The 11,484-nt window shown below is 49.3% G+C and overlaps 1 protein-coding gene across 6 annotated transcripts in view; it reads left to right on the top strand.

Moving 5' to 3' along the window:
* Window positions 1–1,513: 1,513 nt before the first annotated feature.
* Window positions 1,514–11,484, top strand: part of SGSM2 (small G protein signaling modulator 2) — a 62,291-nt gene continuing 52,320 nt past the window's right edge. For 3 of the 6 annotated variants that reach the window (XM_074922545.1, XM_074922546.1, XM_074922543.1), the window contains exons 1-2: window positions 1,514–1,712; window positions 9,646–9,721. In XM_074922545.1, the coding sequence (XP_074778646.1) occupies window positions 1,656–1,712; window positions 9,646–9,721 (133 nt within the window). In that variant the 5' untranslated portion in view covers window positions 1,514–1,655. The remainder of the gene's footprint in view (window positions 1,713–9,645; window positions 9,722–11,484) is intronic. The other 3 variants (XM_074922544.1, XM_074922547.1, XM_074922548.1) reach the window with 2 other exon arrangements.

Below are 11,484 nucleotides of genomic sequence, written 5' to 3'. Positions count from 1 at the left end.
TTTTGTTCTGCATTGTAGTTGTGATCCTCACCAAGTATTTAGGGTTCCTGAACCACAGAAATACTGTATTGACAAGTAGCTTTGGTATTCTGTGGAGCTGTGGCTACCTTTCACCTATGCCCTGCAAGCGCAGGCTCTTTGTAGGAGGCATTGGTGTGCTTACAGGTGCTCTGCAGACAACTGGTTTTGATTTTTCTCTGGGCTCTTGCTGTAATTATAGAACAATTCATCGGCGGCAGTGTTTTTTCATATTCATGGAAATAACTTCATTTCCTAATAAGAAACTTTTTGATCTTTCATTAAGACTACACACAGTTTGTATTGCCACAAAGATAACCTAGTTTGTGTTTTTAAAATCTTTAACCTTTCTTGGCTGACAGAGCACCCTGGCAGGGAACTAGATCCAGAAATTTAGCTTGTGTTCTGTAGTAGGTGTGCTTTTGAGGTAGCCAACATCATCTGTCCGTTCGGTTTAGCTGTTCTTTCTGCTGCTGTTACCCTGCTTTCTGAGCTAAGCTGTAAGCTTTTTGTCTTGTGAGCAGCAACCGCAGAAACTATTCCGCCAAGCGTCTGAGTGTCTGTGAAAGAATTTGGGTAATCTGTCTGTTCAGGAAGGTGAGCAGCCTCTCTGGGACTGTGGTTTCTAGCACATACTGCTATTCTTTCCTGCAGTTGTTGTGGAGAATGGGTTTACCTGTAAGGTAGATGCTCCAACCACGACTTCTGGTTCTTGTGACTGGGTCAGGATTCAGTCTCCTCTATCTGCTGCCTCTTTCAAAAATGGAACAACTCTTCTTTTGCCCTTTTCTGCCTGCATTCATGGAGGTCAGTCTTGTTCTCTGTGCGGTCCAGCTCCTACCTGCCATCTCCTTCTGCACCGCTCCCGTGGGAGCTCTCCCTTCGCCCGCCTGTTCCTGTGGCATCTCTGGCAGCCACAGCTCATGCAGGATTTTCAGCAGTAGCTGGAGGACTCGCTGAGAGCGAGCCCCCTTTCAGTGAGCCGAACGCCTTTCCTCAAGGAATGATCTTGCCACATCCTTGCTTGCTTTGGAAGGAAGAGCTTGAGCGCTTCCTGGGCACCCCTTGTGGCTTTGCACAGTGCTGTCCTTTTGCCTACATCGGAAAGGGAATCGAACGTGCTGTGCTGTTCGCTCTTTTAGCGGAAAATACCGAAACAGGCGGATTGAGCATATGTCACCAACCTGATGCTTCGCCCCCCTTCCCTTTCGCTGTCTCTCGAGGCTGCCGCGCTCCCAGAGAAGCACTGAACGGCTGGGGCCGCTCCCGGGACGCGGCTCCTGCGGGACCAGGGCCGGTGCGGTGGGAAACGGGGCTCCGGGGCCGCTCGGGGCCGCTCGGGGCCGGGGCCGCCGCGAACCGGCGCCGCCTCAGGGCCGGGGCCGGCGGGTTCCCGCCTGGGGCTGGCCCCGCCCCCGTTGCCATGGAGCCCCCGCAGCCGGGGCGGTGGCAGGTGCGGCCCCGCCCCCGGCGTGACGTCATCGGCCGCCGCGGAAGATGGCGGCGGGGCTGCGCGGGGCTCCGCAGCCTCCCCGCGCTCCCCCGGGCGGCGCCGAAGCTTCTCCCCGCGGGCGCTCCCGCGGCGGCGCGGGCGGGCGGCCCTGAGGGCGGCGGGCGGCCCCGCGCCCCGCTCCGCCATGAGCTGCTCGGCGGACGCCGTCAAGGAGAAGCTGCTGTGGAACGTGAAGAAGGAGGTGAGGGGGGCAGCGGGCGGGAGGGCGGGCGGCCCCCCCGGCGGGCCTGGGGCTGTGAGTTGGGGTCCTCTGACCCGGGCCGGGCTCCGACCGGTAACGGGAGGTTGGACCTTCCGTGTGGTGAATTGGTTTAATCTCTCTTGCGGCGGGGCCGGTAGTTACGAGTTTGCCTGAAGTAAATAAAATAAAGCTTTGTCCGTGTTGAGTTAAAACCTGAATTAAAACCCCATTTCCCTTCAGGAGGCGATGAATGGGGAGTGGAGGGTTTGTTCGGCTGCGTCTGCCTGTGCCGTCACTGTGGAATATGCCAACCTTCCCGGGGTTGGAAAATAAGTAAATAAATAAAGGCGCTGATTAGCAAAGCTGTTGAGGGTGACATTGTGATGCTGCTCCAGAAACATATCAGTGGCTTTGCAGGGTTCTTCCAGAGTGACCCTGGGGGGCAGAGATGCTTCTCTGTGGGCTTTCTCCTGCCTGCAGCAGGTGACGGTCGAGTTCACCTGAGGCGGGAGCTTGTCGTGAGCTCGCCGTCCCCGCTCCCCTTCCCTGGGTTAGGTTTCCCGTACTACTGGTGCTTCACTAACTTTCCCTTGTTTATGAGTTTTAGAGGAGAAAGGAGGAAAATCAGAGGTAAGAAAGCTAATCCTGAGATACCCTTGGCTGAATTGATTCGGCTCCCAAATGCCAGAGCCTTGGCAGAAGCGGCTGCCCCCGTGGTGTTAGCGCCTGGGCGCTGGGAAGCGCGCTGGGAGAGGGGGGAGGAGGGCCGGCTTAGGCTGGGTGGTTCTCATGAACACCTGTGAGACACTTAGGTGCTGGGGCAATCCGAGATCCACTGGCGGATAAACCCCCGGGGCCTCGTGTCGCCTCGCCTTGGGCGCGGTGGTGGCCGTGCCCCTCGCCGGCGGGACGGGCCCTGCAGCGCTCACCTGCCGGTGCAGCAGCTCTTCCCGCAGGGCAGGGTCCGGCAGGGCGCTCCTCGAGGTCCCTGCCAAGGTGCTCTGGGGTGAGGTGCCCGCTGATTTAAGCGTGGTCTGAGCGCGCCTTGGTGGGCGCTCCAGGTGGAGCTGCCGGCTCAGCGAGCGGCCGCCTCTCCCCCGGAGCCCCGTGTGCAGCTGTTGGTCTTCTACGGGAGCTAAGTGAAGGTGTAATGCTTATCCATCGCAGCCATAAGAAGTATTTTTACAAAGCTCACTATCCTCCTGCTCCTTCCCTACGCCCAGTTCACAGCTGGGAAATTAGAAGTAGCCAGAGCGCAGGATTCGTTAAAGCGCCAGTGAAAAGTTGCTGCTATGGCCAAGGTGCCGGAACCTGGTGCCCTAATATTCTTAGTGTTGAAACCAGAAAATACCAGGTGTTTCAGTCAGCGTGGGTTGGCTGGAAGTGGTAGAGTAGGGATAGACACGTAAAGAACGTTCTGTACACAGAATTGTAGGACTGTGTCCTAGAGTGACCCCGCCAGCACCTGGCCGCAGGGCGCCGCAGGCCTTGCCTATCGCTCGCTCTCGGAGGAGATGCTGCGGCTTAGCGCAGCCGTGAACCTGCCACTTCAGGTGGAAATCTTAGCTTGAACCAGGACCTTTGAGCCAAGATAGCGTAAGGTTTGATTTAGAAGCGTGTACACTTGCTCCCCTGGGTTAATGTTTAAATATCTAAATAAAACCGAGAAATGGTTTCCAACTCTGAACATTACAATCTTGGGCTAATGTACAAGATGGAAAGTGAAATGGATTTTCATGATCTAAGCCAGCTCGAGCCAAGGAGAACAAGTGGTATATAATTAAAAAATCAGAGGCTAATTTGTTTTTAAAGTCTCTAAAATGTTTTAAATTGGACTCTAGCTTTTAAATTATTTGAATAATGGTTGAAATTGTTGTTTGTACCTTCTGTGTCATCTGCATTTTTGTTTTGTCTTTTTGTTTTTCTTCTCCACATCCTCATAAATATTCTTTTAGAGGATTTATCGTGGCTTGGCTTTGGGGGTTGCCTAGAGCTTTCCATCCTAAAATAGTCATGAGAGCTTTTTGGTGATTACGTGCACGTGAAGGTAATGCCTCTTGCCTGTGCACAGCACAGATGTGTAGAAGAGGACCCTGCCTGTTCTGCTCACGTTAAGGCAAATTATATCAGGAGGCAGTCAGAGACACTAAGATTGGTTATTTAAAACAAAATTAAAATCTCAATCAGTGGAGCCAGGAGCTGAATGTAAACCACTAGTATACCAACCACCAGAATATGCTGCCCTTAATGACAGTAATTAACTTTTTCTAATAGAATTTTTAATGTCTTTTTTTATTCTGTGTAACTTTTCATACAGCCACTTATACCTGAATGCATGTTGTATATTGGTTGTCTGGTTTTGCAAACTAGTCCATGACCACTTTCAAACCAATCACTCTCTTCCCTCGTCCTTTAAATCCAGGCTCTGCCTCCTGTTGAATTATTTTCACGTAACCTCATTATTTAATGGAGTTCGGAGTAAGCATATTCTTTCTTTATGTTGTTCACACCAAGCCTGTTACAATTCAGTTGTCTTTCCAAATAAAATGGTTGTCTCCAAAGTCACTTGGTGCACTGTCATTTTATTTTGTCTCTCCCTCTCAGCAAAAAATTTTGAATTTTTCCTTTGGGAAAATTTAATATTGTTTGCTTTGTCTCAGATGGATTTTCAGTTCCCACTGGTAAAGAATAGATTTTGTTGGCTCTAATAGAAAGGAGGACATGTAATGTGTTTTGAAAATTTAACTCTGCCGGGATTCACGCTGGGGCTACTTATAAGTTCACGTCTCAAACATTTATCTCTGCAGGAAAATCTGTTGTGACAAGCAGACTCATAAACCAGGCCTTTCTCTGGCCATTTTCTTCTACCTAGTGAAATGGAGGGCTTTTGCCATTTCTGGGTTTAAACAGGGCACTCTTTCTAGCTGTGAAAGAAACAAAATAACAATAACCTTAGCAGTTTCACCCTGAAAAATTTCAGAGCACTTCAGGAACGCAGTTGCTCATCTTACAACTAAAATGCAACCACTTCTGAGCTGAAATACAGTACTTATTTAACAGCTCTTTTTGCACCACCCAATTTCTCATCCAGAGTCACAAAGAGTCAGTGCAGCAGGAGTGATCAATAAAGGAGATGAACACTAACTACACAAACTGAAGATGGCACAGATTCTGGACGTAAGATTTTTCTCCTTTAAGGAAAAAATGCAGTGGGTTTTAACTGTGATCCTGGCTATTCCAGTGTTTTATGAGCACTGTTCTTTGCCTCTGACGTTACATTTTCCCCATGGTGCATCTCCAGCCTCCCATCATGATGCGTGGTTGGGAAAAGCACTGCAACCTCTATTCCGAGAGAGTGGTGCTGGTTTGAAAGGTCATTCCTAACCCTGGAGGTTACAGATTTGTTGAGATGTGCTGGTCAGCCCTGGTCAGAAATCCACCATTGTGAGCAAAATTGCAGTAAGGCAAGTCCTAACTGTCTGCTCACTGGAGTGGACCAGGAACTCAGCAGAGGGATGGAAAAGGCAGCACCCGTGGGTCTCTTCCAGCCTTGTGAATAAACTGGTATACAGTCAGTGCGTGTCATGTCTTAGTAGTCTTCATTTTCTTGATCTCTTACACCAGCAGGTTGCTGCAGAATTGGAGTTTATTTCTGTTTTTAAAGCTTCCTTAAAACAAAAATTAAAAGATTAAATATAAAGACATTTTTCCCGTTTTTTCTTGGTGAAACTTATTAAATAATCCACGTGTTATATGACCTGTGTTTGGTGTTTGACTGCTTCTGAAAGTTTTGGCCTCTAGGAGAAAGTCAGAGCAGTGATCCTTTATGACACTGGGCAGATGCTTATCGGCTTCTATTCAAGGAGCTTGCTTTGCTTCACCTGCACAGTGCTACCACCAGCATGTTCTTCGCTCCCCAGATGCCGAGGTCTTTGCAGAGTGTTCCCATCCTTGCTCTCCGGTGGTTGGCAGACGTGGTGCTCGCGGAGCCCCTTCCCTTGCCCAGGGCGAGCAGAAGGGCTGAGAGCCCGGTGCTGAGGCGTGCCGCAGCTCTGCGGGGCCCTTGGTGCAGGCCGACTTCTGGTGTGTGGAGAGACTGAAACCCCCAGAAGTTGATGCACTTGCTGCTTTTCTGCGTGCTTGTGCCGCCTGGGAGGGGTACACGAACCGCTGATCCTGTGGTGACCTGGCAAAGGAGGCAGGGAGGGCAGGACGGGGGTTTCCACGGCGGAGGCAGCCTGTGTCACACCTCAGCCATCTCCTCCCCACCTGAGCGGGTTCCCCTCCTGGCACCTCTGTCAGAGCTGCGGGTGCAGCTGGAGGAGCAGCCCCCCATCCCGGGCACCAACAGCCCCCCAGGAGGCTGAGCGCATCTCTTTGTCTCTGCAGGGGTGGGTGAATGCAGCGCGGCAGCGGGCTCTCGATGTTTCTTTCAGTGAGATTAGAATCGCAAACCAGTTTGGGTCCAAAGGGGCCTTGAAGATGATGTCGTTCCAGCCCCCCTGCCGCGGGCAGGGACACTATCCACTAGACCGGGTTGCTCAAACTGATTTGAATTTTGGTCAGGTCTGCAAGTGGGTGTCTGTGTAGGCTTATGCTCAGAAAGCTTCATTGACAAGTGCCTCCCCAGAATACAGAGACACAACAGCATAATTCCCTACAAAGAGAGCGGCACAGAATTGCAAGATTATAAAAAAAGGAAAAAGAAAAAGGCTTGTGTTCCATTTGATCACAAACATTTGATTTAGCTCCTTGCCTGGAGCATCCCTGAATTACGTGGCAGTGAGGAATGACGTGGGATTGAAGAACACTGCATTCTTGCTTTTGAATCCTCACGTCTACCGTCTATGCCCTGAAAATGTTTTCTAATATCACACGCTGGCTCCCCAGAAAATGTGCAGAGGTTGCTCTGCGTTCAGTGGCAGCTGGGAACAGACACTGCCTGCTCGCCTGCTCTGTCCTCTTCAGCTCTGGAGGGCCTGGATTCAAAATCTGCTGACAGGCTGACCATATGGTGCTGCTGTATAAAAGTAGGGTTGATTATTGCATCTGAAGCCTTTTTCTGTCTAAGTTTTTATACGCTTTAAACGTTTTGCTCCCAGGGCTGCAAACTGGGATCTAAATAACATAGTGAGTAGTGAGCTAAGGAAGACTCATGGCTGGGGTATGCCTGGGAAACGTGTGGCAGTGGGGGATTGGCCTCTGAGCCCCAGAGCTGTGCTCCTAGTAAATGGCTCTTCTGCTCCTTGTCATCAGGAATTGAAGTCTGGTTCCTGTTCTCCGGGGAGCTGAGGCTGGAATCAGTCTGCAGTCCTGAGCGGTGCCTGAATTCACGTCTCTGAACTCGAGTCGTATGTGCACGACTTACCCTGGTGCAGCGCTCTCGTGCTTCCTCTTCTGTCCACCTTAACGCTAGGGGCACGCAGAGATACTTTTTCCCTTTAGGAAGTCAGGCCTTTCATTTAGTTTATTAAATACAGTTTTCACCCAGTGAAATCAGAACAGCTTGCAAAGGTTGGGTCACGGTTCGTCTTTCACAGATGGGTCGGCTGAGGCACAGAGATGAGGTGGCCTGGCGGCAGCGGCTGCCGCTGGCTCTGTGCTTCCATGCAGGCTGTGTTGGCCGGAACACGCTGCCTCCCACGTGTGAAAAAGCAGGTCAGGGGCTGAGCTGGAATTTCAGTGGGCAGAGCTGCGCAGCTGCCCGGGCCCCTTCCCTTGGCTGAGCTGTGCTCTCCAGAGGTGCTGTTAACCAGATGATTTCAAACCTCTGGGTGAGGTTTGGAACAAGTTTTGTTGGGTTCCTGTCAAGTCAAACAGACACCAAACTTGTAAATAAACGATGCAAATAAAAATGTGGGAAGGGGATTGCTGGGTAAACAGGATAATCCAGATCCTTCCTGTGTGAGTTCCTGTCCATGAGATCTTCTCCCACCTTTTCTTCTTTCTTGATATCCTCTTACTCTGCTGCTGCCCATTGCTTTACTGTAAGGTCCAAAGTTCTGAATGTCAGAAATCCCACAGGAAAGAAACAAATTGCCTTGTTGGAAGTTTATATTGTCAAGCCTCAGTGTGTCAACAGCGAGCCAGGTTTTAGAGAATGCAAAAGACTTGCTTTGAAGTCCTCAGGTATAAAACGTACTGTTTCAAAGTCTCTTGTGCTTTGAAAAGCTCTTGCATGCTTTCCCCCACCCCAGAGTTTTCTTTGCAAACGAGAGGGCTCCTGTTTGTTTAGAAGCCCAAATCCCGAAGGATCAACTTGGTGCAGAATTTGGGGCGAGGAGAACGCCGTGTGTTGAGAGGCTCCTGCAGCAGGTGCCGGAGCTGCAGACTGCTGCCAGCCGTGGCGGGTGCGTAGGAGTGGGCATGGAGGCCTCAGGCTGATTACCAGGGCGAAGGCACGCTTGATTGCAGCATCCAGAATTGGCCTCTCCGATGATCTTATGGGAGGAGGAAGCCCTCCGCAGCGGGGAATCATCCCAGCAGTGCGCGCAGAGAGCCCAGCTGCAGATCCGGCCTTGCACCTGCACCTCCTCCTGGCTCCAGCGCCAAGCAGGAAGGCTTGAAACCTTTGGACCTGTTGGCGTGGCAAAGCGATAACCCAGCTGGCTTTGAACGGGTTATCTCGGGTGCCAGGTGCCGGCTGCCGAGAGCTGAAGGCGCAGTTGCCAGCCCTGCTGAGGGGCACGGACCCAGGTCTCCTGGCACACGGGCCGTGCTGCTGAGCTTGTTGGTAGCCACACAGTGATTACTGGCCAGATAATTCACCATTTGTTGCATCCCAGGGACTGCTGTAAAAATTATTTTCAAGTTCAAAAAAAAGTTGGAAGAAGAGAGTATCTCGTTAAATCTGCTGCCACGGTAGCACTTGCTTTCATATATTGACCGTGATGTGGCGTTTATTTAGGCACAGTGACCTAACCCTGAAATTATAGCTCTCAAATGAGAGAAGCCAAAAATGATGGTGGATTTGTATCTGGAAAAGCAGGTGCTCTGTGGCCAGGAAGGAATGAGTGCCTGATGAATGAGTTGGTTGAGGCAAATAGGTTTTGTCTGGTATCAGGCTGAGGAAGCTACTGGGGGAGGAAAAAACCAGCAAATGAATGGAGGGTAACTGCGGTTGCTCTTCAATAGCATAATTGTAAAATCTGCCTGTTTTCTCCCTTAATTTTGAAAGTCAGTAATCTGCAATGAATCCCCTCTAGAGCTTGACACATCAGCCTTGAAACTGGAGAGAAACTTTGTTTTAAATCAGTCAGAAGTGTGATAAATGGAACTTTATTTGCTGTAATTGTTAAACTGTGTCTATAGAAGCAAAAACTGAAGGCACTGTCTTCCCTGTGGGTACTGTATTGCTTTTGTGTAGTGTCTGGTGCAGCAGAGCTTTGAGAGCACAGTTTGTAATTCCTGTGGCATGTGAAGTCCCCAAACGGGGGAAAGGTTGCTGTAAACCTCCCTCGGGATGCACGCCTGTGTAGCTCAGGGATTCTTTCTGCTTGAAAAAAGAGCAGAATGCCGCAAGCGGAAAGAGGACATGGCAATATATAATCTTGTTTCGTGATCAGAAGTGACTATACGCAGGAAGGCCAAGGATGAATCATATAAAAGGTTTTGCACAGCCCTGCGGAACTTCTGCTGAAGAAGGTCTGCGGAGGACACTGTGGGCACGCTGAAATAATTCAGCCTTTTATAGGGGCCTACCCCAAACAGACCTGTCCCTGTTCTACCGGGGGCTCCCTCGTCCCATGAGAAGCTGCTCAGGTTTGTCCTTCCTTTCCCTCCTTAAATGCTTCTTCCCTGCGAAATGCAGCTCGGGTGAGATGTTAGTCCTTCGGCGATGGGGAAAGGGTAAGCAAAGGTTGAACTGAAACTCCCAGGTGCCGTGGTGGTTTGTGTTGGGATCTTACAATCACTTCTTTCTGTTTATTTTTAGGTAAAGCAGATCATGGAAGAAGCTGTCACCCGGAAGTTTGTACATGAGGACAGCAGCCACATCATCGCCTTATGTGGTAAATGCACACAAAAGAGCTAGCGCTACATGATCTTAACTTTTCCCGTAGAAACATATTTTCTCTGCTGTCAGAGGTAAATGCAGGGATTTAAATATTCGAAATCATGGAGCTCAGGCCCATGTCACCTTTGCTTTGCATTGCTACATCTGTATGTACGTTACAAGTCAAAAAGTAACTCTTAGCAAAACACAAGTACCAAGCCAAAACAACAAAGTGGTTTACTAGGAAGCACTAGTAGGTTAAATAATATGTATTTGGAGATACAACCTGGAGAGTAACTGCCAAAAGAGTCAAATTGCCAAAGTCGTGAGTTAACATCAGGCTTCTAGCTGAAAGTACTTTGTTCTGTAAGTTGTCTCGACGTATTTGAAGAATAAGGTGCCTCATTTTGAGTATAGGTGGCAGAATCCAGCCCCGAAAGTCATTGAAAGAGCTGTTGCCTTTTTTTAAAAAAAAGAAGAGAAACAATGAAAGTCTCAGTGACTTTTCTACCCAGCATCATGCCACCAGCTAATTGGCATGTTTTAGATCTTCACAACACCCCTCTGCTCCCCACTGTGCACTCAATGCCAGGTTACAGAAACGGTGCATTTGAGAGGGTGAGGTCTAGGCTTTGACATTGTGGACATTCTTGTATATTTTTCAGTGTAATCAGTGAACCATTATGTTGGTGACACTTCCTCACTGACTGTATTTTGGAAGTCACATTACCAAGAATTAGCAAGAAAATAACATTTCTTCAGAGCTAACATCATATATACCAGGGGCAGCGGGTGTTCCGGAACTCCGTGAATTGATCAGTCGGACTAAATTCTAAAATTTGGTGGTGACTTGCCTGGTCCCTGCAGACTTAGACTGGTGTGTGTGTGGTGATGGTGGAGTGAAGCAGACCCTGTGTGGGTGGGTGGATAAAGGATGGTCCAGTGCTGGGTTCTCAGTAGAGGTCAGCTCCCAAAAGTTGACCCCCAGTACTCCTCTGGAGACGTAGCTGCTTCGCTCAGGGAAGGGAACTGTTGAATGCTGGTTCAACAGTTCTGAAATCTAGCCCATAATTTACTAGGGCATTTAAAAATTCAACACTATTCATCAGACTTTGGTGTGTGTAGAAACATCACAGCAAGATACTGCTGAGAATTAAAGCTATGTACAATTGTAAATATGTGTGTTGGCCGGTGGATTCTCGGCTGCTTTCTCTTTGTGCTTCAAACTGAAGACTTAACTGGGAGTGATGCTGAGGATGACTGGAGAACAGCCACCATCTAAACACTCCTGCGTTTCACAGGATGGAGCATTCGCAGCCAAGCCAACCCAGTTATGTGTTGATGAGAGCGGAGAGGTTAAGAAGAGTGGAAGTTAGATTTGGCTTTGGAGATAAGCGGACTGTTTAGACAAAGGAGTAACACACGTTACTAAAACCCGGAGTCAGAGATTAGTAAGCTTTCCCTGTCACCACACTGAAATTCCAACCCACTCTGCTGTGTGTGGTTATTATGTACGCAAGGCAAACCTTTCACTAGCCTGCTTGCTGTTTCCAGGTTATCTTACAGCTTTGGAGAATTTACTCATCCCTCCATATTCAGTGCAGGAATGCAAGATTTGGCCATGTTTTCTGGCTAATGCTTTATTGCTGTTAATAGAGACTGTAGCCATTTCCTCCACTGAGGTCGTGGTGATGTTAAATATTCCCCTTTTGTCTGCTGTATATTTATACTATACAGAGGAGAAAAAGTAACTGAGGAAAATGGTCCCGAGATAGGAGC

This window comes from Athene noctua, chromosome 19 (genome assembly GCF_965140245.1).
Source record: "Athene noctua chromosome 19, bAthNoc1.hap1.1, whole genome shotgun sequence".
NCBI lineage: Eukaryota > Metazoa > Chordata > Aves > Strigiformes > Strigidae > Athene > Athene noctua.
The sequence above is the reverse complement of the archived record's forward strand: the minus strand, read 5'-3'. Positions and strand labels throughout refer to the sequence as shown.